The sequence below is a fragment of the Gopherus flavomarginatus genome, chromosome 7 (genome assembly GCF_025201925.1).
Source record: "Gopherus flavomarginatus isolate rGopFla2 chromosome 7, rGopFla2.mat.asm, whole genome shotgun sequence".
Lineage (NCBI taxonomy): Eukaryota > Metazoa > Chordata > Testudines > Testudinidae > Gopherus > Gopherus flavomarginatus.
The window spans coordinates 12,967,048-12,993,154 of record NC_066623.1 but is presented as its reverse complement, the minus strand read 5'-3'; the positions used below and the strand labels follow the sequence as shown (position 1 = coordinate 12,993,154).

The 26,107-nt window shown below is 43.1% G+C and overlaps 2 protein-coding genes across 2 annotated transcripts in view; both read right to left on the bottom strand.

Annotated features, from left to right (window-relative positions):
- C7H5orf15 (chromosome 7 C5orf15 homolog) overlaps positions 1 to 252 on the bottom strand; it is a 5,265-nt gene extending 5,013 nt beyond the window's left edge. Inside the window, exon 1 of the mRNA XM_050961931.1 lies at positions 175 to 252. Coding sequence (XP_050817888.1) covers positions 175 to 252 — 78 coding nt within the window. The remainder of the gene's footprint in view (positions 1 to 174) is intronic.
- Positions 253 to 4,319: 4,067 nt separating this feature from the next.
- On the bottom strand, positions 4,320 to 21,044 carry VDAC1 (voltage dependent anion channel 1). The gene is made up of 5 exons (XM_050962891.1): positions 20,963 to 21,044; positions 9,818 to 9,887; positions 8,821 to 8,870; positions 4,520 to 4,672; positions 4,320 to 4,424 (listed from the first exon to the last, which is right to left on the bottom strand). The coding sequence occupies exons 2-5, from the start codon at positions 9,882 to 9,884 to the stop codon at positions 4,368 to 4,370; spliced, it is 327 nt and encodes a 108-aa protein (XP_050818848.1). The 5' UTR covers positions 9,885 to 9,887; positions 20,963 to 21,044; the 3' UTR covers positions 4,320 to 4,367.
- Positions 21,045 to 26,107: the final 5,063 nt, after the last annotated feature.

The window sequence follows — 26,107 nt, the reverse complement described above, 5'->3', positions numbered from 1 at the left end:
AACTTCTAATGACTAATGATCACCTGTGACTAATGGCCTTGGGAGCTGCTACATATCCCTCTGCCTTGCTTATCAAATATGTACATCAATAGCATTTTGGTCTCCAAAAATAATACTATAGAGAATCACAAATTTTCAGAAGTTCAAGTAATCAAACTCCCTGTCTCCTCTCACCTCATAGCTATTCCCATTCTTGTACAGCCACGCTGAGCTATTCCAAACATTTTTAATTTGAACATTTCCATTAAACATGAAGATTGGAGGGAGGGGGGAACTGTAGCTGTTCCATTAGTAATCTCTCAGGAGAGGTCAGCAGCGCATTGCAATAAGGAGCTGCTGGCAACTGAAAGAGTATTTTCCAGTCTTTCCAACGTTACTCCCAGAAAGATCTGCTTTTCCATAAACTAGGAGTAACAGAAATTTTTGAGCCAGTCTTTGGAAACAAATGCTCTATCACCCTTCTGCTGCTATGGGGAGCCTTCACACCACAGAGGTCTTCACCTCACAGAGCCATCTGTGTAGCAAGTAAGCCATCTGTGTAGCAAGTTTTTCAATGGGTTAAGTAAAACTCTGAAGAAGTTGGAGGAATTTGGGTCTTCTGGCAGCTATGCATCAATCTATGCATTTCTAGTGCAGACATCATGTGCTAAATGCATTAAGCACCAAATGCAAACTGAAGAATGCATAATCTTAGTCCACAATGCACCTCTTCTCCATCACTCCTTGATTTAGGCACTGTAACTTAGCTTTTCTTTCTTTACATTTAAAAGAAATGCTGTGTCATTCTTCCACACCCATTACTGAGAGAGGCTTGCACAAACAGGGTGGATCTTGCATCACGATCTGAAAATAAGCTCAAGCTCATTAGATCATCTATGGCAAGTAGCTCTTTAGTGGGTTCTCTTCCAAGACCAACACTACCCCTGGAAAGTTTCATCTTGTGCTCTCAACTCTGTCACAGAGGGAGAGGCATTCTCTCAGCTAGGCCCTAATCAGTTAAGGGTTTTAAACACTAGTACCAGGACCTAGCACATTAGAATAGAAAGCCAGAAAGTGTGCTGAGCCCCCTTATAATGTCCTGGTATCTTTCAATATGGAATTACGCTTATAGACAGACCTGCTGCCTGGAATCACTTGCTCCTTGCTAGTCTTGTCCAGTGCATAATATTTCTCTTACACTTCCTTAGGTTTGTTTACATTAAGGGAGCAGATTCTCATTACCTAGTGGACTCTCACTCCAGAATTTCTGACTGTCATTTTTAAGATCTTTTCTTTCCTTTGAACTTACAGGTTCATTCCATCAACAACATTAAGTTTTGGGAAAACTGTATCAAAAAATTTCCTCTGCCACTTTACTTGGTCACTTCCCAGAGTCATTCCAAACATATGGCTCAATCTAATTGAAATTTCAAAGTAATGCTCTATTTCAGCTGGGAAAAAGAAGTCTTTCACTTTAATGGCTTCAAACTTGCCTTCAGTACACTTTTATAGTGATTGCACCCTTCTTTTTACTCTCAGGAGCTTCTAAACTTTGCATTGCCCAGCTGATGTTCTCTCCTGATGTAATCTCTTCTGCAGCAGTGTAGGAGGTGGAAGTCAAAGACTGTCAGCAGCACTCAGCATTGGCTTACCTCTGCTTCCACTGAAGTCAGAGTAAAACTCACAATGACTGCAATGGGAACAAAGACAGGCCAGCACTGAGCACACCTGAAATTCCCATTCGTGGTTAATAGGTTCATCCAGGAAGGAAAAGTAAAAGATGTGTCAAACTCATGTCTGGTGTAATTCTACTGAATTCAATGGCGTCACATCTGATTCTGGCCCAGTTTATTCGGATAATTTTTAAATGGCCCCTCTACAGAGGAATCCCCATTTCAGTTATAAGGCAGGTGGTATATCATCTGGGGAGCTGTTGTGAGATAACGGCTGAGCTATAATTTCCCATTCATATGTGATTATTGTTTAAATCCAATGATGTAATAATTCATTTTCAACAAAACTTCAGATTATTATTAGCGCTGTCAAGCAATTGAAAAAATTAATTACAATTAATCGTACTATTAAAGAATAGAATACCATTTATTTAAATGTTTTTAGATGTTTTCTACATTTTCAAATATATGGATTTCAATTACCATACAGAATACAAAGTGTACAGTGCTCTCTTTATATTATTTTTATTACAGATATTTGCACAGTAAAAAACAAAAAATCATTTTTCAATTCACCTAATACAAATAATATAGTGCAATCTCTAACATGAAAGTTGAGCTTACAAATGTAGAATTATGTACAAAAATATAACTGCACTCAAAAATAAATCATTGTAAAACTTTAGAACCTACAAGTCCACTCAGTCCTACATCTTGTTCCCCGTTTCTTGTATATGTCACCTGACAGTGACATCAGGTGTTTGCATGGCACTGTTGTATTTACGTGCCAGATGCGCTAATGATTCATATATCCCTTCATGCTTCAACCACCCTCCCAGAGGACATGCATCCATGCATATGATGGCTTCTAACTCAATAGCAATCCAAAGCAGTGCGGACCAATAGATACTCATTTTTATCATCTGAATCAGATGTTACCAGGAAAAGGTTGATTTTCTTTTTTGGTGGTTCAGTTCTGTAGTTTCTGCATTGCAGTGTTGCTCTTTTAAGACTTCTGAAAAGATGCTCTACACCTCATCCCTCTCAAATTTTGGAAGGCACTTCAGATTCTTAAACCTTGGGTCAAGTGCTGTAGCTATCTTTAGAAATCTCACATTGGTACCTTCTTTGAGTTTTGTCAAATCTGCAGTGCAAGTGTTCTTAAAACAAACAACATATGCTGGGTCATCATCTGAAATTGCTATATCATGAAATATATGGCAGAATGTGGGGTAAAACAGAGCAGGCGACATACAATTCTCCCCCAAGGAGTTCAGTCACAAATTTAATTAACACATTTTTTTAACGAGCATCAGCAGCATAGAAGCACATCCTCTGGAATAGTGGCCAAAGCATGAAAAGGCATACAAATGTTTAGCCTACCTGGTACTAAAATACCTTGCAATTATGACTACAAAAGTGCCATGCGAATGGCTGTTCTCACTTTCAGGTGACATTGTAAATAAGAAGCGGGCAGCATTATGGCCTGTAAATGTAAACAAACTTATTTGTCTTAGTGATTGGCTAAACAAGAAGTAGGACTGAGTGGACTTGTAGACTCTGAAGTTTTACATTGCACTCAAAAAACAAAAAAACACAGTTATGCAAAAAAAATCTATAATTGTACATTGTACTTTCATGATAAAGAGACTGCGCTACAGTACCTATATGAGGTGAACTGACAAATACTATTTCTTTATTTTTACAGTGCAAATATTTGTAATAAAAATAATAATGTAAAGTGAGCACTATATACTTTGTATTCTGTGTTGTAATTGAAATCAACATATTTGAAAATGTAGAAAAACATCCAAAAATATAATAAATTTCAATTGGTATTCTATTGTTTAACAGTGCGATTAATTGCAATTCATTTTTTAACCACTATTAGTTTTTTTTAGTTAATCGCGTGAGTTAACTGCAATTAATCGACAGCCCTACTTTATATGCTATAAAACTAACAATGAATATACTATCTGCACACGAGATAGCAAACAATTTGAAATCAGAATATGAGGTCTGCAACTTGGGGTGAAATGGTCACTGTGATTACTGCCTGGTCACTTGCAATGCCATGTGCTACTTTCAGACGCAAATCTGCATGATATTCTCAATCATCACAACATTTGTTTGTGTGGGGGAAGGAATCATGGGGAGAAGGGGGTGGGGGAATCAACCAACATCTAATCTTACAGCTGCCTAATCCTCCTGGCCCATATAATATGTCACTGTCCAATCACACCAACCGAAACATTCATCCAATCCCAAACATGATTACAGCCTGCAAGAATTTAGGCTTTACATCCAGCTTGAAAGAAGAACCCAATTACTGAACTGAGTTATTGGAGCAGTCAGCCAAATGGCACGCAGTGCTCATTAATCTCCGCACTTTAGCTGATTTGTTTCGGGTGTGGTAGCCAAGTGTACATTTTATGATATGAACTGCATTAAGTCACAATGACCAAAACAAAAAAATGTTTCACCGGACACCAGTTTTGACTATAATTTTCAAATTATTGTACTTAATCATTTGCTACTTCGAAATTATGTCAAAAAAGGAATTTTCAATTCCAAGGTTTAGTGAGATGTGACATGATTTGATTGTTCAGGGCATGCCTGCTCTCTGTTCTTATTCTTCAGTTTACAGAGACTAAAAGAATAAGCCAGTGTATAGGAAATAAAAACAAGCAAAATATCCCTTTTTGTTGTCACTTCTTACCCAGTGTTAGGAGAGAACGAGGAGTCAAAGGTCAGCTTCAGTCCATTTGCAAGCTGAACAGAAAAGAAATTCATCAGTTGTGTTTAGAATTAAAAAGGAGACTGTGATAAGTGAATTGGTAAACTGTGACTTGTGAGCTAAGAGTTACCTGATCTTCAAGAGTAATCTCTGTGCCTAGTGTGTTGTCCGTGTTCCACTTCTCCGTAAACGTCAAGCCATATTCCCCCCATTTGTATTTTGTTTCCAGACTGCCAGTAACTTTGCTTGTCTCTGAGTTTGCTGAACCTGAGCTTGTAAATTCCTAAAGTAAAACAAAATAAATCAATAAAAATGCAGAATGTACCAATTACACTAATTTGGGGGAGTATTCAGCATGACGATGCTTTTCCAAATGCTTTTTCTATATTTGTTTCCTTGTCATTAATATAAGCAGACACTTGCCTGACAAAACTGCAAAATAAGAATGCTTCACATTTAAGGAATACACTGGTGATACGTGTGTGAATAATTTTCTCTGCTGACACAACACAAAATAAAATTATTTCAAGTGTTACTATGCAAGATAAAGCCTAGGAAATAAAATAATTACTCTCTCAAGTCTTCAACTACATCTTTCATCAGGTATTTCAATCAGCTCAATTAAGCAATCAAACAACAATTAATGCTTATTTTGTAGCATAAACCAAATGAGAAAAATGCATCAATTCTTCAGACATTTGGGGGGGGGGGGATCACATTTCAAATGTTCTGACAGTGAGGAAGAGATGTTGCAAATCACAGCAGCTGCCAACTGTGTGTACACTTTATTTTAAAACAAGTGACTGACAACGCTGCCAAACGGCATTCAGACATAGGTCCCCAGAGAGCAGTGGCTCAATCCTGAGCACTTTATTTACTAAGAGCCAACTCAAAGTCTGCGGGGGAAAAAAGCACAGTCAAACCAGCAGAAGTTCATGCAGTTTTCCCCTCATCATCAAGTGGGCAGGGGGTCTGGCTTAAAAAAAGAACAGAGAGTAGGAACACAGAGCACTTCCAGGGACCCTTAAGTGATAGGGAAAACTTCATTTTTTTAAAAAGGGACTGGGAAAAGGAATACCCGCTGGGACATCCCTTAACGGGGGTACTAGGAGGGAGGGAATGTAAAATAAAGCTGGAGGGGTATGAACAGAGCTAGTCTAATCTTAGGGAAAAAATTCATGAACATTTTCACAAAATGTTATTCTTTTTCGGTGGGGGGGGGGGGAGACGAAGTGGCAAATCATCAGATTAATCAAAAAAAAAAAGTAATGGAAATTTCAACTAGTGCTGGGGGCATGTATACAATCCTGGGGCGTGAGAGAAAGAAAGGTCAATAAAATTCCAAAGGGGTTTAGGAAGCACTATTACTCTGTCGTCTGGCTCCCCTTTTTATTGAAGCCCATTGCACACACTCATACGCTCCACAGATTACAGATCACGATGCAGTTTACATAAGAAGAGCTGCCATGCTGGATCAGACCATGGTCCAATCTTGCCCAGTATCCTGTCTGCAACAGTGGCCCATATCAGAACTTCAGGGGGAAAACACAGAGCAGGGCAATTATTGAGTGGTCCATCAGTCTTCCAGATCTAACTTTTGGTAGTCAGAGGTTTAGAGTCACCCTGAGCATGGGGTTGCATCCCTGGCCATCTTGGCTAATAGCAGTTGATGGATTCCATGAACTTACCCAGTTCTTTTATGAACTCAGTTATACTTCTGGACATCAGAACATCCCATGGCAATGAGTTCCACAGATTAATTGTGCATTGTCTGAAAAAGTACTCTCTCTCGTTTGAATTAATCCTCTGCTGATTAATTTCATGAGGCAACTCCTGGTTTTTGTATTGTGCAAAAGGATAAATAGCACTTCTCTGTTCACTTTTTCCACACCATTCATGATTTTATAGACCTCTTCCATAACGCCCCCTTAGTTGTCTCTTTTCTAAGCTGAACAGCCCTAATCATTTCCTCACATGGAAGCCATTCTATACCCTCAATCATCTTTGTTGCTTTTTTCTGAATCTCTTCCAGTTCCACTATATCCTCTGTAAGATGGGACGACCAGAATTGGACACAGTGTTCAAGGAGTGGGCATAAAATGGATTTACATAGTGGCATTATGGTATTTTCTGTCTTACTTTCTATCCCTTTCCTAATAGTCCATAACATCCTGTTAGCCTTTCTGACCCCTGCTTCAGGGTGTCAGGGAGGCTAGCCCCCGGCTCCGCCCCTTCCTCCTACTGCACTCCCACCCCCCCACAGCTGGAGCCTTGAGACACAAACACCCCACACCTGGAGGAGCTCTAAACATCCCACCCCTGGGCTTGATGAGCCCCAGGCTGGCCAGAGGCCCAAGTGTCCATCCCCCGCCACCAACCTCAGCCAGAGCCCCAAGCTCCCCCCTTGGCTGGAGCCCTGAGACCCTCCCACCCAGAGAAGCCCCAGGCTAATCAAAGCCCTGAGCCCCAATCCCTCCTGCCAGTAGGCACTCCCATGCACACACCTGCTCAGAGGAGCACTGGGCCAGCCACAGCTGCACCTCCTCTCCCCAGACCCCAAGCTGCTGCGGGGAAAAGCTCTCACTCCTGCGAAGAAGCTTTTGATAAGCCCCATGCAGGTTCCAGGGCAGCTGAGGAGGCGGTATTTGCTACTCAGCTTCCTGGGTACCTCAGTAATCTCTCTGGAGTCAAGGGACATTACTGATGAACCCAGGAAGCTGAATAGCACATACCACTTCTTCAGCCGCCCCCGAACCTTCCTGGGGCATAATAAAGCAGAAACTTCCCCCGCCAAACTTGCAACCGGGGTTCCAGCGGCTGCGGCAGGCCTATTTTACCCGCCACCCATACGTGACAGGGCTCTTTCACTGTCTATAACGAACCCCTGGCTATAACGAACAAACTGTGTAGATCCTGACATGTTCGTTATAGCAAGGTTGTATTGTACTTTGCACTTATCAACGTTGAATGACATCTACCATTTTGTTGCGCAGTCTCTCAGTTTTGTGAGAAACCCTATGTAACTCCATGCAGTCTGCTTTGGACTTAACTATCTTGAATAATTTTGTATCATCTGCAAACTTTACCATTCCCACCTACCCCGTGCCTACTTAGTTCCCTTAGGAGCCTTTGGTAAGGGACATTGTCAAAGACTTTCTGAAAATCCAAGACACTATATCCACTGGATCACCCTTGTCCACATGCTTGCTGACTCCCTCAAAGAATTATAATAGATTGGTGAGGCATGATTTCTCTTTACAAAAGCCATGCTGATTCTTCCCCAATAAATCATGTTTCTCTGTGTGTCTGACAATTCTGTTCTCTATAATTTCTACCAATTTGCCTGGCATTTGAAACAAGGTTCACCAGCTTGCCAGGCTCTCTTCTGCAGCCCTTTCTCCAGAATTCTCTTATAGAAAGATGGTGCGTTGTTAGGGTGACCAAATAGCAAGTGTGAAAAATCGGGATGGGGGTGGAGGGCTGGGTAATAGGAACCCATATAAAAAAAAGCCCCAAATATTGGGATTGTCCCTATAAAATCAGGTTTCAGAGTAGCAGCCATGTTAGTCTGTTGCATCCAAAGAAGTGGGCTGTAGCCCACGAAAGCTTATGCTCAAATAAATTTGTTAGTCTCTAAAGTGCCACAAGTACTCCTGTTCTTTTTGCCTATAAAATCAGGACATCTGGTCACCCTATGCATTGCATAGTACAATGTTCTCTCACAAATATTATGCCATATATATAAGTCTATTCAACAAAACTGCACCTGCTAAGAGGGAGGAATTTTTAAAAATGGCAATCAGAGTAGAAATGATAAACTTGTAATTTTAGCAAGTAGGAAAAAAATTAAGTTCATCTGCAAATTTGACACCATCAGCTCAGGATTAAACAAAGACTGTGAATGGCTTGCCAATTACAAAACCAGTTTCTCCTCCCTTGGTTTTCACACTTCAACTGCTAGAACAGGGCCTCATCCTCCCTGATTGAACTACCTCATTATCTCTAGCTTGCCTGCATATATATACCTGCCCCTGGAAATTTCCACTACATGCATCTGACGAAGTGGGTATTCACCCACGAAAGCTCATGCTCCAAAACGTCTGTTAGTCTATAAGGTGCCACAGGGACTCTTTGCTGCTTTTACAGATCCAGACTAACACGGCTACCCCATGATACTTGTAATATAACTGCTCTCATAAAATGCAAGGAATAACTAGTATTTTATACAAGTGAGGCATAGTTCTGCAAATGAACATATCTACGTCATACATATCTCATTACATAAAGATAACCGCAAAACATAGTACAGCCACATTATAATATAATCCAGTGTGTAAAAGGTGTGAAATTCATATTTTTCCACTTTTAGAAATGGGGACATAACAAACATATAGTTGATAGATACAAAAGTTTTCCTCTTTCCAAACTCACCAGTCCATTTTCAGATTTTGTCTTCAAATCAAGTTTTATTAATCCAAATCCTACAAAATGGCAAAAAAAACAAGATTGTTACATATTAGTTTGAAACAGCAACAGACAGCAACAGCACTTCTGTTTTATCTCTTACAGCTCCCAGCTACATCTCCTTTGAACAATCTAAGAAAATAGGATTTATACAAGAGTCGACAGCTGTTCCTATTACTTGTTTGCCAGGACAGATTTTGCCATTTATATTCATATTAGGTAGCACCTTCCTACACTTGTCCTAGTGATTTCAGTGGTGCTACTTACACATTGTCAGACTGGAATATCTACTGCTGGTACTACTGAGGAGTACCTTGCTCCATAAGTGATCCTATTGACTTCAGTGATACCATGCTCAGAGTAAGGTAATGTTAGACATGAGTAAAGGGATTGTAATCTAGCCCATAAAATGGTACTATACACCAGTTTCCTTTAAAACAGAGAGCACCCTAAGGGAGACATTGATGATCTTCAACCACAGGAGAACAAGTAACTCCCCACTGGTTTTTACCAGCCAGGACGGACAGCACTCTAAATCTCAGTTTGTGCGATGCAGTTCCTACAATACCCTGGAATTCAGCCTGAACCCAAATATTATCATCTGCAAAATAATTTGAAATGTCTTCATCACAGAAGGCACTCAATTTAGCACTCAAGCTGTCAACAAGCTCAAAACAAAACTGATTAAGACTGGGTGGAAATTTCAACTGAGATTTTTCAATTGGTTCCCACTGGTTTCAGCTAGTTGTTAGGTTTTGCAACAGGTCTACTGGTCAACCAGTTCCTGGGACTACTGGTTCTCCATTAATAACCTATAGAGCAGAGTAGCAGAAACCAGGTAATGGGTTCTAATAGAATGTACTGAAATTTCTAGCAGTGAAGAGAGTAAAATCTTAGGAAAACAGCTTCAGGAATTAGTTATTCAGTGAGAAAAACCTGTGAAATTCCTCCTGATATTATTTACCATAACCCTTGGTGAAAACATCTCTGGCAGATTTTCCTAGATCAGCGTAAGTAGGTGGAACAGCCATTTTCTGCAAAAACAACAAAACAGATTACAATATTTAGATTCTAGCTGATAATTTAAGCAAAACTCCCACAGTACGGCCACTCTCCTTTTTCCAACCATCAGCTCTCAATTAGCTATAGTGCTGGATAACTATCAGCAGCAATACTGATATTTTCTTTATTGGCCAATATTAATCACTGAGACATATATGCCATGTTGAATCAGAAACAGTCTGCAAAACAAATACAAAAAGGATAGTAAAATGTGAAGAAACTTTCTGTGCCTTTGAAGGCAGTTAAATGCTGATGCTTTTACAAGAAGAACTGCATGATTTACTTCCTGGTTTTTGTTCTCATTAAAGTTTCTCTTTATGTTCGTTACTTCCATTAATCAAGGTAAGAATCACAATCAATCGGGACTGAGCAATCCAGGTTTAATTCAGAACATGCCTAGCATGGGCTAACCTCTATAGTCAGTTGCACCAAAATTCCTCTAACTCCAAGGATCTGATTCCAAGCACAGAGTAAGGTAAGCTCCTCTGTTACACAGTCCAACAGGATACAATTTATGCCAGCAAAATCTATGAGTGGCTATTCTTCATCCTAAACGTTCTTTCACTGGGGCATCAGAGTTTTAAACCTCCTTAGACACTGATCCCCCTGTTCCCTTCTGTTGCCTATTGGGGAGAAAAACTGAATTCACTGTGCAGAACTGGAATTGAGGGGATTGCACAGAGGGCAGAGTGGCTATATACAATGCACCCAAACAGGCAGTCATTGGCTACCCCTCCATACTAACTAGATACAAAATCAGAGCACCATGCAAACTCTAAGGCATGGCCTGACCAGACGAGGGAGAATGGAGCCTGGGAGAGGTGACTGTGTGAGATGCTTTGTTTGGCCTGGATATCCTGAGAACCACAAGCTTCGGCCCAGATTTTCAAACAGTTCTTCAGGTTGTATGAGCTCAGCAGAACTTGCCCCATGCTGGTTCAATGCCCGCTAGCAAGAAGGAAGGATTCATCATATTTCCCCTCACTCCCCACACCCACAGAGGTTTGTAGGATATGCCATGCCAGGGGGAAAGAAAACTACCCTTTTTTCCCCCCCCCCTTTTTTTTTTTTTAAAAAAAAAAACAAGCAAACCACACCAAGATATGAAGCTGTGACCCTGATGTGTTTTGTTTCATTTTTTGAAAGGGACAGCCAAAATCAGCAGACCTGAAGTCTTACAGACCTTCCCTCATTCAGAAGTTCACTATTCCTCACACATTACAATTTAAAAACCACAAAATTGATGGTTTCTCCCTGCCTATCAATACCAGATGTTGCAGTGGGATTTCATATTCCTAACATCCTTCTTGGTTTTCTGACATTAATGACATAATTCCGGTAAAGAAGAGTGCAAATGTGACAGAGGGAATTTTCTACCAGGAATAACCAATCCTGACTCAATACCACAAGAGCTGTGCAATGCCAGAAAACAATGCCTTAATGTAAGACCTAAAGCCATACCAAAACAAAAAGCCACCAATCATATGCACACAAGAGGGTGCAGCTTCTACTCTTTTTTTGCTTCAGATTTGGATGTAATTTGTTTCCATATGAACTTCACCACCCATTAATAGCTGGCAGGCACTTTTAAACAGCCACTTAAAGCCTCAAGTATTCACTTCAACAAGTTGTTGCCTGCCAAGATAGGATCTTGCTGTTACATAAGTGAAGAATCCCTATCCTAGAGTGTACAAAACAGATGTGGTAGCTAACTCAAATTTAACTGTCTTCTCAGAATGCACATAAAGTAGTATATAAGGGAGCATAACAGCTGTATTAAGATCCAGATTCAGTTACCCAGACTACATTGTATCTGAATGTATCAGAAGACCCTTAGAGAGACAAAGTGGATAAGGTAATAGCATTTATTGGACCAACTTCTGTTGGTAAGAGAGACAAGCTTTCAAGCTCTCCCACCAACACAAGTTGGTCTAATCAAAGATATTACCTCATCACGTTATCTCTCTAATATCCTGGGACCAACACAGCTACAAAAACACACATCAGAAAACGCCTGCAATTTATTAGTCGGGTACATCAAAGTATCTGAGGAACAATAGGTTGACATCAAGCAGCTAAATGGTTAAAAAAAAGTTCAGGCCATATTCCAAAAGATTTGAAGCTGCATACAACATTAGGGTGCAATTTTGCACTTTTTTCGTGCCAGCATGAAAGCTGAGATTTAATGACACTCCCTACAGTGGAAACAGCCTACAAATCTGTTGATGCTTCTACAGTACTTTAAAAAAAAAATTCCTCTGCTCCGCAGACCACCATCAAATTTAAAAACATAGCACAACTATGGCCCTCAGTGCACAGATCATTTCACAGAAAATAGTCAAGGTAGGCCCAGCAACTCCAGAATCCTGAACATATTGAGATGATTCAGAATCAGGACCACTTACAGTTTAGACAATGCCACTTTCCAGTAATAACAGCCAAATCTCACTAGAATTAAGCAAGGGGTATTTCCAAAAGACCAAGCAGCACCAAATCACAGCATTAAAAATCCCTACATTTGAAAAGCAGGTAAGTATTGCTGTGAAGGGCAACTCATCTGCTGTCATTCTATAGAAGCCCTAACTGCTCTCAGCACAAGGAGCATTTTAGAGTTCATATGCATTTCCAATACACACTTATGATCACATTGTTTCAGTTGTTTTCCCTAAAATCAAAGTTTTACACTAACTTGTTTTCACCAAGACTGTGTGCTAATATTATTGTTTTATTTATATATTTTTAACAATTTTCCTGTATAAAATTCCACAGTGCCAAACTCTGCTCTCACTTACACTTGTGTAACTCCACTAATGGCAATGCAGTTACTCCTACACAAATGTAACAGAACGAAGACAGGCCCCAGGATTCAGTTCTAAGATATTATCCCCAGCAAGCTATCAGCAGGAAGAGGCAGTCATGCTTGTGTGATGAATCAGCTGTGACATGCTGTCCAATGCTGCAGTTGCCTGTGGTTCCAGGGCAGTGGCAGATGCTTAGTCTCCCCTTATGCAATCACTATACTTAAGAAATAATATAAAAATGCTAAATCCATGTCCATTGTAAATCTATTTGTAAGGCAAATCATTTAAGTAACATAGAAAGAGGTGTCTAAAATGGGTGAAAAACCGTTCTGTGTATAAGTTGGTAGTTAACCTTAACTGTTGTCAGTGACAAAGAAAAAATAATTATTTCTGTTTGCATCAGCTTGTCAACAGAGGCCTACTGTATTACAGGAGAAAAACAAATCCATCACAGCATATAAGGCTTGGTCTACACTACGCGTTTAAACCGATTTTAGCAGCGTTAAACCAATTTAACGCTGTACCCGTCCACACTATGAGGCCTTTTGTATCGCTATAAAGGGCTCTTTAAATCGGTTTCTGTACTCCTCCCTGATGAGAGGAGTAGCGCTAAAATCGGTATTACCATATCGGATTAGGGTTAGTGTGGCCGCAAATCAATGGTATTGGCCTCTGGGCAGTATCCCACAGTGCACCACTGTGACCGCTCTGGACAGCAATCTGAACTCGGATGCAGTGGCCAGGTAAACAGGAAAAGCCCCACGAAATTTTGATTTTCATTTCCTGTTTGCCCAGCGTGGAGCTCTGATCAGCATGGGTGGTGATGCAGTCCCAAATCCAAAAAGAGCTCCAGCATGGACTGTATGGGAGATACTGGATCTGATCGCTGTATGGGGAGATAAATCTGTTCTATCAGAGCTCTGTTACAGAAGACGAAATGCCAAAGCGTTTGAAAAAAAAATCTACAGGCTACACAGTGCTGCGTGACAAGAGTAACGGAAAGCCAAAGAATCAAATGGATGCTCATGGAGGGAGGGAGGGGGTACTGAGGACTCCAGCTATCCCACAGTCCACAGATGTCTCCGAAAAGTATTTGTATTCTTGGCTGAGCTCCCAATGCCTGTAGGTTCAAACACATTGTCCGGCATGGTTCAGGGAGTAGCTTGTCAATTTACTCACTCACTCACACACACACACACACACACACACCTGAAAGAAAAGGGAAAGAAATCGTTTCTTGACTTCTTTCAGTGTCACCCTATGTCTACTGAATGCTGCTAGTAGGCACAATGCTGCAGCAGTGAAGAGCAGTATCCGCTCCTCTCCCCTCCCTGGTGGCAGACGGTACACTATGACTGATATCCGTTGTCACCATCAGCCCATGAGTGCTCCTGGCTTGCCTCAGGTGAGGTCGGCCGGGGGCGCCTGGGTAAAAATAGGAATGATTCCTGGGCATTCCCAGTAGATGGGACAGAACGGCTGGTAACCGTCCTCATCATAGCAACTGGGGGCTGAGCTCCATCAGCCCCCTCCCTTTCCTGTGTAAAGAAAAGATTCTGTCCTGCCTGGACTATCATAGCAGCGGGATGCTGGGCTCCTCTCCTCCGCACCGCTTAATGTCCTGCCTGGACTGTCATAGAAGTGGGAGGCTGCCTCCCCCTCATTTTATCTCACTAACAAGTCACTGTTTCTTATTCCTGCATTCTTTATAACTTCATGATACAAATGGGGGGACACTGCCACGGTAGCCCAGGAAGGTTGGGGGAGGAGGGAAGCAACGGGTGGGGTTGTTGCAGGGGCACCCCCCATGAATGGCATGTAGCTCATCATTTCTGCGGGATCTGACACGGAGCGGCTGTGCTCTCTGGTTCTCTGATACACTGGTTCTCTAGTACACTTGCCCCATATTCTAGGCAGGACTGACTATTTTTAGAAACCATGAAGGAGGGATTGACTTTGGGAGTCATTCCCAGTTTTGCCTTTGCACCCCTGGGCGACCTCAGCCAGGGGCACCCATGATAGCAGCAGACGGTACAGAACGACAGATAACCATCATCTCATTGCCAATTTACACCGGCAGCAGACAGTACAGAACGACTAGTAACCGTCTCTGCTATCATGCAAAAGCAAATGAATGCTGCTGTGTAGCACTGGAGCATCGCCTCTGCCCGCGGCATCCAGTACACATACGGTGACTGTAAAAAAAAAAAAAAAAAAAAGCTGAACCGGGCTCCATGGTTGCCGTGCTATGGCGTCTGCCAGGGCAATCCAGGGAAAAAGGGCGTGAAATGATTGCCTGCCGTTGCTTTCCCAGAGGAAGGAATGACTGACGACATTTACCCAGAACCACCCGCGACAATGATTTTTGCCCCATCAGCCACTGGGCTCTCAACCCAGAATTCTAAGGGGTGTGGGAGACTGCGGGAACTATGGGATAGCTACAGAATAGCTACCCACAGTGCAACGCTCCAGAAATCGACACTAGCTTCGGACCATGGACGCACACCACCGAATTAATGTGCTTAGTGTGGCCGCGTGCATTCAACTTTATACAATCTGTTTTATAAAACCGGTTTATGTAAAATCAGAATAATCCCGTAGTGTAGACGTACTCTAAGACTACAGCATGCTTAACTGGAATAAAGGACCAGGGACTAAGGACATACTGAGTGCATGCCCTCGTCTTTCACCTGAGTTCACTTTCTGGAATTCCTGAGACTAGGTCACAAGTGAAACTGAATGTGCTGGTCTTATCCCTGCCCTGATGTGTGTATAGATCATAAAACTACCACGTGACTCAATCCCTGCTCATAGGAGGCCAAGACTTAAATAGTAGAAAATATTGGGAGTCACTGAGGCACTCACAGAGCTACATGGGGCAACTCCGAACAGACTGCTTGACTCACAGTAGAGCTACTAACGTAAGCACTAAATTCAGAATTGTAAAGAGAAAAAATGGGAACCTTCCTTTAGAGTGTGCAGCAGTTTCTACTTATTGTAGACAACAGGGGCCAAATTCAGCCCCAGTTAAGAAAATTCTACCGAAGTCAACAGAGTTCCACCTGGGCTAAATCTAGCTCTAAATATTTCCATATATTGTGAGGCTGGCAAGTTTCCATTGTATAACACAATTTTAGGGTCCTGTGTCAGCAGTTACCCAATTACATGCAAACCACCATTTATTTACCTGAGTGTCATACAAAATGTCTTTTTTTTTTTTACCCAGTAATTTTAAATACATCTGTTTGCTAGCAGCCTCCCTTCCCAGAGCGAGGCTGAAACGATATAATTAATAATGAAGATGATGATACTACCTAGCTATTACATTGAGATCTACTGGTGAAGAGAACTAAGCGCTTTACAAAGGAGATCAGTATCATTATTCCCATTTTCACACGATGGGGAAAGAGAGGCAAAGTGATATACCAAAGAACACTCAGCAGGCCAGCGGCAGTTCTGGGAACAGAAACCAGATCTCCTGATCCCAGTTCAGCGCTCTATCCATCAGTCAACATGCCTCTCCTATGATACCGGAACTTTCCCTGCATAGACTATTGGCTTTTCCTGTAGTTTTAGTAATATTTCTATGGTGGAAAATATACCACAAATTTAAAATAAGAAGGAAAAAACCCAGGCAGGACCAAAGTTAGTGGGAGTCTATGAGTAAGGACGTCTTGATTTAGACCTCAGTTCAAGCTAATTTTCACTTATAAACCTGAACATATGCAACAATTCTTGAAAATGATGATCCCTATTGAATTTGAAAGGATTTCAGTTTACCATTTCCACAGTGGGGTTCCTTTAGAGCATCTTAAAGGCAGACTTTGTGCCATGATATAAGCCAACAATATGTTCCAGTGAACTATTTGTGCAAACCACAGTGACATAGTATCACAAATTATGAGACAAACGACCATCTCCTTGCAGAAGAGGGAAGGCAAATCAAGGACTCATCCCTTACAGTCCACAAACCTAAGAAATTTGATTCATTTTTAAAATAGTTGCTAGAAAGTTACAACTTGAACCAATGCTCTGGATTCTTTGGCCAGGAGATTTAATTTACAAATTAAAAATCATTTAAAAAAAACCAGGAGAGATGGTGGATTTGTATTACAGAATTACAAAAATGATGGTCCTAAAAACAACAAAAACAAACCAGACTTTAGTGTCTCAAAAAACTACTCGCAGTTGAAAAAATAACTAAGCCTGTCCAGGCCTTGTTTTAAAAGACGTTTAAGAGCCTAATACAAAGCCCATTCAAGTCATGATTGCAATCAGCTTTGGATCAGGGCAAAGATTTATGCACATGCTTAACTTTAAACACAAGTCATCCTAAAGCACATGTGTTAGTCTTTGCAGGACCTGGGCCTAAGTGCACATATTTGTGAATACTCTGAACTATGGATCAGTAGGAAACCAAAGACCAAATTTTGCCCCAATTTGTAAGTTCACTTAAATCAATATACCTTAATGACTCAAATATAAGTCCAAAGCCTGCAAGCTCTTCCACACAGGCAGACCATTCAGTAAGCCCTTGCAGAGTCAAACTATCTAAGATACTTACTTATATGGCACCCATTACCATAGTATCTGAGCAATATCCCCATAATACGCTAGTGAGGTAGGGAGGTACATTTAACAGACAGGGAACAGAGGCACAGAGTTTAGGTGACTAGCCGAAGGTCACCCAGGAAGTCTGTGACAGAGCAGGGACTTGAACCTCAGTTCCACATTGAGTTCATGGAACTGTGTGCAGCATAAGGGCCCTATTTTTAGTTTACTGAGCAAATATTATGCATTTTAAACCCTCTCAAACTAGTTACATCATCATCCAAATAAGTAATTGTTTTGTTCTTAAATACTGACGTATTTAACACACTCTAGTAACTCCTTTGATTAATCAAACAATAAGCATTTTTAAAAACCCTTTAGCACATATTTATAAGAACAGTTCAACAATCTTTATGTTTAGGGAATTAAAGAAAGAGAGAGGAGTCTGATCTGAGTTACATGGGTGTAAATACAATTTTAATTAAGACAGTTTTATTGTTATTTGCAAAGTTTAAGATACTAATTAAATAAAACACACAGGATACAATTCTTCGCTCCCCACTGTGGCCAATAAAGTTAAAAAGGCTGTGAAAGCCGAACAAGTCCCAAGGATCTAATTCTTTAAAAATAAAATCCCAAACCATACATTAACAACTGTTCATGCAAATACATGTTTAGGAAGCAGTGAGCAATAATGTGATCACTGGCAGCAAGGATGGGAACAGAATTCGAACAGTTAATTAGTTGGCCAGTAAAATCTATGAGTTACCACAATTATATCACCAATTCAATGCAAGCTAACCAGGTACAAAGGGCACAGTAGGCATGGGCAAAGCACTGAAGAGGGGAAAGAGCACTTCCTATACATTCTGGGCCATATTATATCCTCTATTAAAGGGGTTCCCAAACTTGGTTTGCGTCTTGTTCAGGGTAAGCCCCTGGTGGGCTACGAGACGCTTTGTTTACCTAAGAGTCCACAAGTATGGACGCTCGCAGCTCCCAGTGGCCACAGTTTGCCATTCCTGGCCAATGGGACTGTGGGAAGCGGTGGCCCAGCCCGCGCCGCTTCCTGTAGCTCCCATTGGCCGGGAACAGTGAACTGCCGCCACTGGGAGTGACGGTACTTGTGGACGCTCAGGTAAACAAAGCATCTCGCAGCCCACCAGGGGCTTATCCTGAACAAGCTGAGAACCAAGTTTGGGAACCCCTGCTCTATTACACCAGTGCACCCTCAAATCAATGGGCCTGACCAGTTAAAATTGAGGGCAATATTTGGTCCTCCAGGATATTTTTGTTTGCTAGTTCCTTTCACACTGTAGAAAACCATTTGCTATATTTAATCTTAAATCAATTTTCTCCGTCTATGTTTTTCATCTGCCATGTTGTCAAAATAAGTATGTTTGGGCTTTGCAATCTTGCTGCTTAGATTCTGCTGACACCATCCTGCAGGGAAGTCACAATACTGACTTGGGGACATCACTCATGTTGCCATACCCAATTCAGACTCTACTGCTCGATCAGACAAAAGTTGAGGCTGCACGTGGGGGGAAGAAACAGGAGTACAGAAAATGAGGGAGTAAATAAATCACTTGTTGTGTAAAGTTGGAGCAGGTATTGTATTTTAAAAAGAGTTTTCACAGTGTGAAAGTCCTTCAAAGAGACTCTGACACAATTCATACCAGGGAATGACAGAATTTTAATTTCTGACGTTCAAAAGGCAAGCTGGAATGCAAACCAGAATCAGAACAGTTTTCCTTGGTATCATTATCACTGCTCTTTCGAAATAGCCTGACTAACTCAACGGCATGGACCTATTTTACTCCAATTTTATTTTAACTAATGGTCAAAGACAGAAAGGACTTGGAGATAGAGCTACTTTCATACCACCAGATATAGTTCTTCCAAGTCACAACCATGACAAGACAGGGTGGGGAAACTTTTGTGGCTGCTGCACAAGGCTGCGCCTTCTCTGAGGATAAAGGACTTCAGTCCCTAGCATCCTCAAACTGGCCCACTGCTCCAGTATTAAAATACAGTTAAAATATAAATAACTTCTTTTTTTTTAAATTACAAGTATTTTGGGGGGTGGAGTTTGTGTGTTTTTAAATATCTCATGCTGAAATTTCCTAACTTCTGGAACATCACTAAGCCCCATAATTTATTCACACTTTCCACAAGAATAAGGAAGATAATCGGCTAGTTAAAATAAGGTAAATTACTGGCAATCAAAGATTCTGTGCTGAGTCATGCTATCATACAAGACAGCCATGTTGGTGGAGACATAGCCAATGACTTTTGTTTTATCTGGAAATGAAAAATTATAAAAAGAAGCACACACCTCAGGAAGCGAAGCCATTCAGAAACAGGAACACACTTCAGGGTTGACGGACAATTACCTTCAAGCCAACTCTCAGATTGATTAGCACTTAGTACTACAACTCCATCAAAGTCAATGGGATTGCACAGAGCATTAATGACAGAATCATGTTCACTGCATGGAAGTATCCTAGTATAACCAACACTCTGTCATGTGTTATTGCTCATATTTATATCAACCATAGAGCAAGTCATGGTTTAAAGGATCAAAAGCCATCTGATATCAAAGGTTATAATCTAAACAGTGTTTCAGAAAAAGTGTATATAGTTGTATATTTAAACTGTTAGAAAAAATATTCTTATTTTGCCTCCACGTACATTTTAAAACATGCAAATCTTAGCTGCTATGGAATTTCCTCATATCATTCCTGAGACCAACTAAAGCAGTTCACATTTCAGGATCCTGCAGTTTTTAACAGCCTGATGGATAAACAGCAAGCATTATTTTTTATTAGTGTCAAGACTCAAAAAATAGGCATGAAAAAGGCATTAAGGACATTCAGAGTGCAAGGGGGTGGGAGGAAGATACTGGAAGTATTAGAGCCCAAAATCCAATCAAGAACAGTTACAAACGCAGTATAGAGAATGAACAACAGTAAAATCTTGCTAATGCAGAAGTTACAAATTGTAGGCCCTATATTTATATCCCTATCATCCTAGCTGTGAAAATAATGTATCTATTTCATCTGCTAGCACAGCCCTGCACTGAGATGTAAGCAGCTCAAGTCCAGTTACTCGCCAGGAGGCAGACTTACATTTTCTTGTTGGGCCCTGTGCAATGATCATGCATTGAGGTAAATCCCAGTGTTGAGCATGCCTTCCCCAGAGGTCACCTACAGCCTAACTCTCCTAGGGCTACGGGGTGGAGAAGGAAGCTGCAGCTTCCACCCTGCAAACCCCTCCCGCTCTGACTCCGAGCCGGCTGGCGGCGGGCAGGGTCCCGGCTGGCAAACCCACGGCGCTGCCTAAAATAGATGCCGACTCCCCCTGTTTAGTGCCGCCTGAATGCGCCACCCCCGAAGGTGACTGGGGGGGACCGGCTCAGCCCTTTGGGATCTGGGCAGCTGGTGCATGGGTCAGGCTCCGCTCCAGGGAACCCCGCCCCACCCTCGCCCACCCCTTGCCGCGGGTGGAGGCAGCCGCAAGGGCCTGGCTTTCCAACGCCCATTGCACGACCGATGGCACCGAGCACCAGGCCTTTGCAAGGCACCCCCGGCCCTGCTCCATCCCCTGCAGGCTGCAAAGGCCGGGGAGCGGCGGCCTGTTTGGGGCACGGGAGGCGGCTGCAGAGCTGCTCAGCTGCCGGCCCACGCGCTTACCTCGCTCGCCGGGCTCTGCGGCGGCTGCGGCGGGGCTGAGCGACAGCTGGGGGCGGGAGCGGGGCGGACCTTGCCGGCAGGAGCCCGGCCTGTGGAGAGACCGCGATAGCAGCTCAGACACGCCCTGTCGGCCGGGAGACGTGACAGCGGGCAGGGCAGGGCAGGGCAGGGCCGCCCCGGAACGGGGAGCGGGGCTCTTGCGGGGCTTGACAAGCAGCGGGCGGCTCATCGGCTGGCCCGGAGCATCCCCGTGGTTTCAGCCGGTGCTGGGCAGAGTCCTAGGGAAGGCACCGCTGGGCACAGCCCTGCCCTGGCAGCGTGGGGGGAGCATTGTTCTCAGAAGGCTCATCCACCTCCAGCTTCTGGGACGCCGCGAGGGCATGCTAGCTCCTCGCCTCGCCTCCCCGCACGTTGCTGTAGGGTGACCAGATGTCCCGATTTTATAGGGACAGGCCTGATAGTTGGGTCTTTTTCTTATATAGGCTCCGATTACCCCCCACCCCCTGTCCCGATGTTTCACACTTGCTGTCTGGTCACCCTAGGTTGCTGGAACTCCCGTGAAGTGGGTTTCCATCATATACAGGCAGGGGTGGCTCCAGGCCCTAGCACGCCAAGCGCCTGCTTAGGGCGGCATGACGCGGGGGTCGTTCTGCCGATAGCCGGGAGGGCGGCAGGTGGCTCTGGTGGACCTGCTGCAGGCGTGCCTGCGGAGGGTCTGCTGGTCCCGTGGCTCTGGTGGACTTCCCTGCGGGCATGCCTGCGGGAGGTCCACCAAAGCCACGGGACCAGCGGACCCTCTGCAGAGGCACGCCTGCGGGAGGTCCACCAGAGCTGCCTGCCGTCCCCTGGCGACCGGCAGAGCGCCTCCCCCCTGCCCCCCGCGGCATGCCGCCCTGCTTGGGGTGGCAAAATACCTAGAGCTGCCCCTGTATGCAGGGTTTTACAGTTTGGTTCAGTGGCTTCTCAGCACCCCCACTGTGCAAATTGTTCCAGCACCCCCTGCTCTTGTCACATTAAAGGGGAAAAAACAGTCAAATATGGACCTAATAAAACCCTTGCTGTGGTGTCCTTTGTAGTTCTAGTGGCAACAGGGTGTGTGTTTGTTTCGGCTTCTATTTTTTGCTGAAGAAACATCCGCTTGCCCTGTCTGCTACCCAGCCATGGTATTTTGGTGCTGTGGGTAGAACCAGAAAGTGAAACACATTCATTTATTGAATACAGCACTGTACCCAATGTAGAGGAAAATATGCTCCCTGCCCCAAGGACTTTACAATCAAAGGCCCTGATCCAGCAAACACAGATCTAGGTAACTCCAGTCCAATCAGTAGTCCCTGAAGTCGGTGGAGTTACTCATGGAAATAAAGCTTTTCACGTGCTGAAGTGTGTGCAGCACAATAGTCAGCACTACACTTGACAGAGGGGTTGTGCTGGATCAAACATGGAAGATGAGGTTAGAAGCAGCATTTTGTATGGACTCAGGCAATGTGTGTGTAGGGAGACCCACTATGCTGAGGTTGCAGCAATCAAGTCAGGAGACAACAAGGCCTGAAAAAAAGGAGAACGCTGTCTGAAGAGAAAATAAAATCAGATCTTAAAAATATTGTGTAGGAAGAAGTGGAAGGAGTTGGACAGTGGCTGACTTTGGGAAGGAAGGGAACAGAGAAGAGTTAACAACAGGGCCAGCTCTGGCTTTTTTGCCGCCCCAAGTAAAAAAAAAAAAACCTGCGGGGAGGCCGGACCCAGGGTGCAAACTTTCGGCTAGCAGGACTCCCTGCACTGCAGACGTGCCCCAGGCAGTGGAGTGTACACCCTGGCTAACAGTGGGGAGGGGGAGGGAGCGGGGGGGGAGAGAGAGAAGGGGGCAGTCAGGGCTTCTTTCAGCCAGGGCACTGACCACTCGTTCCCTCCCACCACGCCGCCTGCCGGGAGGGCTCCGCATTGCTCCAGTCGGCGGGGAGGGAAGGATGCGGGCTGCCGGGCTTGCTGCAGACCTGGCACCGGCTGGGGCAAATGGAGCGCGCAGCCGGCTCCCAGCAGGGCGCTCCCCTCCTCCACGCAGCCACTCGCTACAGGGCGGCCAGAGCTGCAAACAAAAAGAAAAAGAAAGGGTGGCCATGCCGCCCTAGGAATGGACGGAATGCCTCCCCTTGGAATCTGCCGCCCCAAGCACAAGCATGCTTGGCTGGTGCCTGGAGTCGGCCCTGGTTAACAATGACCCCGATGAGGTGGGTGATGGTGTCAACAGTGACAGAGACGGTTTCAGAGGAATAATAAGTTTATTACTGGCCACGTCAAATGAAAGATGATAGCCACCCATCCATGAGGAGCTGTCAGACAGGCTGAAATGCAGGACTGCATGGAGGGAGACAAGGAATGTGCCAGACAACCACTGCGGGGGGAACGGGAGGTAAAGCCCAAAGTCATACAGACAAAATCACTGAGTTTTACATTGTTAACCATTTCCAGCAAACTCATGAATGAGAACAGTGGTGATTAACGGGAATATTGGGACTGACTGAGCCCTGGTGAAATTCACATGGCTGAGGACAATGCATCCTTTTCAAAAGACCCTTAGCTGAGGAGCTCCCTGCTATTAGAGACCAGCATCACCCAAGTCTTGCTTCCTTCAGGGCAAGACGTAGGTGCTGGAAGTAGGCATAGGTGCTGGAACTGAGGGTACTGCCGCATCCCTTGGCTTGAAGTAATTTCCATTAAATACAGGGTTTACAGTTTAGTTCAATGGCTCTCAGCACCCCCACCAAAAAAATTGTTCTAGCACCCCATGGGCAAGAGGTCCTTGCTGTCCAATACCAGTCTCTGCAAGATAGCTTAGCAGCATTACCCCTTCAAGTACAAAAAATGATAATCCCACCTAAGAAAGGGGTGTTGATTTTGGTACGGTTACTATTTCTGGCCCGAGCCATTAGCCAGTATTTGGGACCTTGCATTAAGAGGATAAATTCATGATACAGTCAGGTTATTTCTTTGATGCAGTCTTGTTTATTTACAAATAATGTACACAAAGTCCCATTTCTCTAAACACGGTAGGAGCAAACAACAGGAGACAGTTTCCTTGCTCACAATCCCAAGCTTCCCTTTGCAGCCAGCACTTTGCCCAAAACACTCTCCCTTGGTTTTCTCTCAGGGCCACACTACAGGTGCCTCTCTTGCTGTCTTCTGTATTTTTCTGCTGCTTTCTGCCTGCTTTGTGGCTGCTTTTTATTGAAATGTAGAGCACTGTACTGGAACTCTGAGAGCTCACTTTCACCCCTTTCTCCCTTGTTTTTACTAGATCCACTGGTTCTTGTTTTGCAATTGTAGTTCCCTTTTCTCAACTTGCTGTTTATCAGAAACATTTAGTAAATGAACAGGAATCCATTCCCACTTCCCACTACCAAGAACCATAGCAGCTAAAATTCCTCTGAGAACCTGGGTTTTAAAGCAGGTCTCAACCACCTTCCTTTTGGTCGAAAGCTACCCTCAACATGCTGCTGGAGGTAAGACAACTTGCTTACTGCAAACCAGATGTCTAAAATAATTGGTCTTATTTGTGCCACATCTTTAAAGGGAATTTCCACAGAATGAATTCATAGGACACCTTTCTTAGCATTTATTACACAATTATTAGCCACAATGAAATCCAGACTAATTATTACCTCATCCACTGTCTCACTATCCGGAGTTCTTGCTCAAATTACAGAAGTCCAAGTTTCAAACACAACTGCTACCATTTTGAGATGGGTGAAAATTCCTCAGTCACTGTCTCCTTTGGAGATCAAATAGGTGGTTTAGTTTTAGTAGATCCCCTCTTACCTAGAATTTTGCTAGAAGAAATTTAAGGAGCTAAAAAAAACCTTGAAAAAGAAATTAAAGGTCATAGATCACAGTGGAAGAAGTCAGTCACTTGGACAAGGAATTGGGTCTGCCAGAAACAGGACATTTACAACAGTTTTCAACCCCATTCTCAGCCTGCGAATTGTACCTACATGACATTCTGGTCCATGCTAAACCTTCTGAACAGGAACTGATACAAATAGTTTGTTATAAGATTCAGGCTGCCAATCTGAAATCAAACCCAAAGAACTGTGAATTGTTCGAAAAAGAGGCAATCTACCTTGGGCTGGCTGGAAAGGCAGGCTTGAAAGTGTGAGCAATGAAATTGCCTCCGGTCGTTTGATCCTACAGTGTTCAGAGAAACAGGACTTTGTGCGAATTCTCTGTAAATAAACAGGATTGTGTCAAAGAAATATCTGACACTGTCACCAATTTCTCCTACTGTAAACAATTTGCAAGACCTCAAATATTGGCAAAGTGCTCAGGTCAAAAGGAGTAATTTTTTATGGACATCATGGCCCTCTCAAATAGAAAAATGCTATTCTCATTCAGCATTGTAGATCATGCCTAGATATTAGTACGATGGGTGCATTATAAAGATTAGATTAGATTAGATTAGATTAGAGGTGAATTTACTTAAAATGTGGCACACCAGAGTTTTCAGACCTTGCCAAACTGCTTGACATACAAACCAAAAATGTGGGCTAAGTAACAGAGCATGAAACCAGCTGAAACTGGTTTTGGATTTCATTACAAAAACTTTTGGATTTCATTAAAAAGAACGTTAGGAAAGAGGGAGAGTAAAAGAGAGACTGTGGATAAATATCACCGTTAGAACTAGCCTCCTTCAATTCCCCCATCAATGAGTGCAGGATTCCAAGTAAAATTTTGTTTTTTTAAAATGCCTGTGGATGGGAGATAAGTGACAGCCACTGCTTTTACTGATCACAGCTACTGTTGCCACAGTACTAGGTTTGCCTACTGCCAGGAGCAACTCAGTTTGGAAGCTATGCACAATACCAAATATCAAATTAAAGCTTCAGCCCTGTAAACTGATCTGCATGGATGGACCTTAGTGTTCATGCATAGCGATGGAGCCAGTTGTTCTAAAAACAGAGCCTTTGTATTAATGTTCCAAGCTGACAGTTACTTAGAATCATAGAATTGTGGGACTGTTAAGGAGACCTCATCCTAACAGCACCCACTATCATCGGATAAAGAAACAGATCTTAAGATGGTTAAAGAAAACTTAGTCTGATAGCAGTCCGTCTGGCAAGAAACCACTTATCAATAATTGTGGTTGTGAAATCC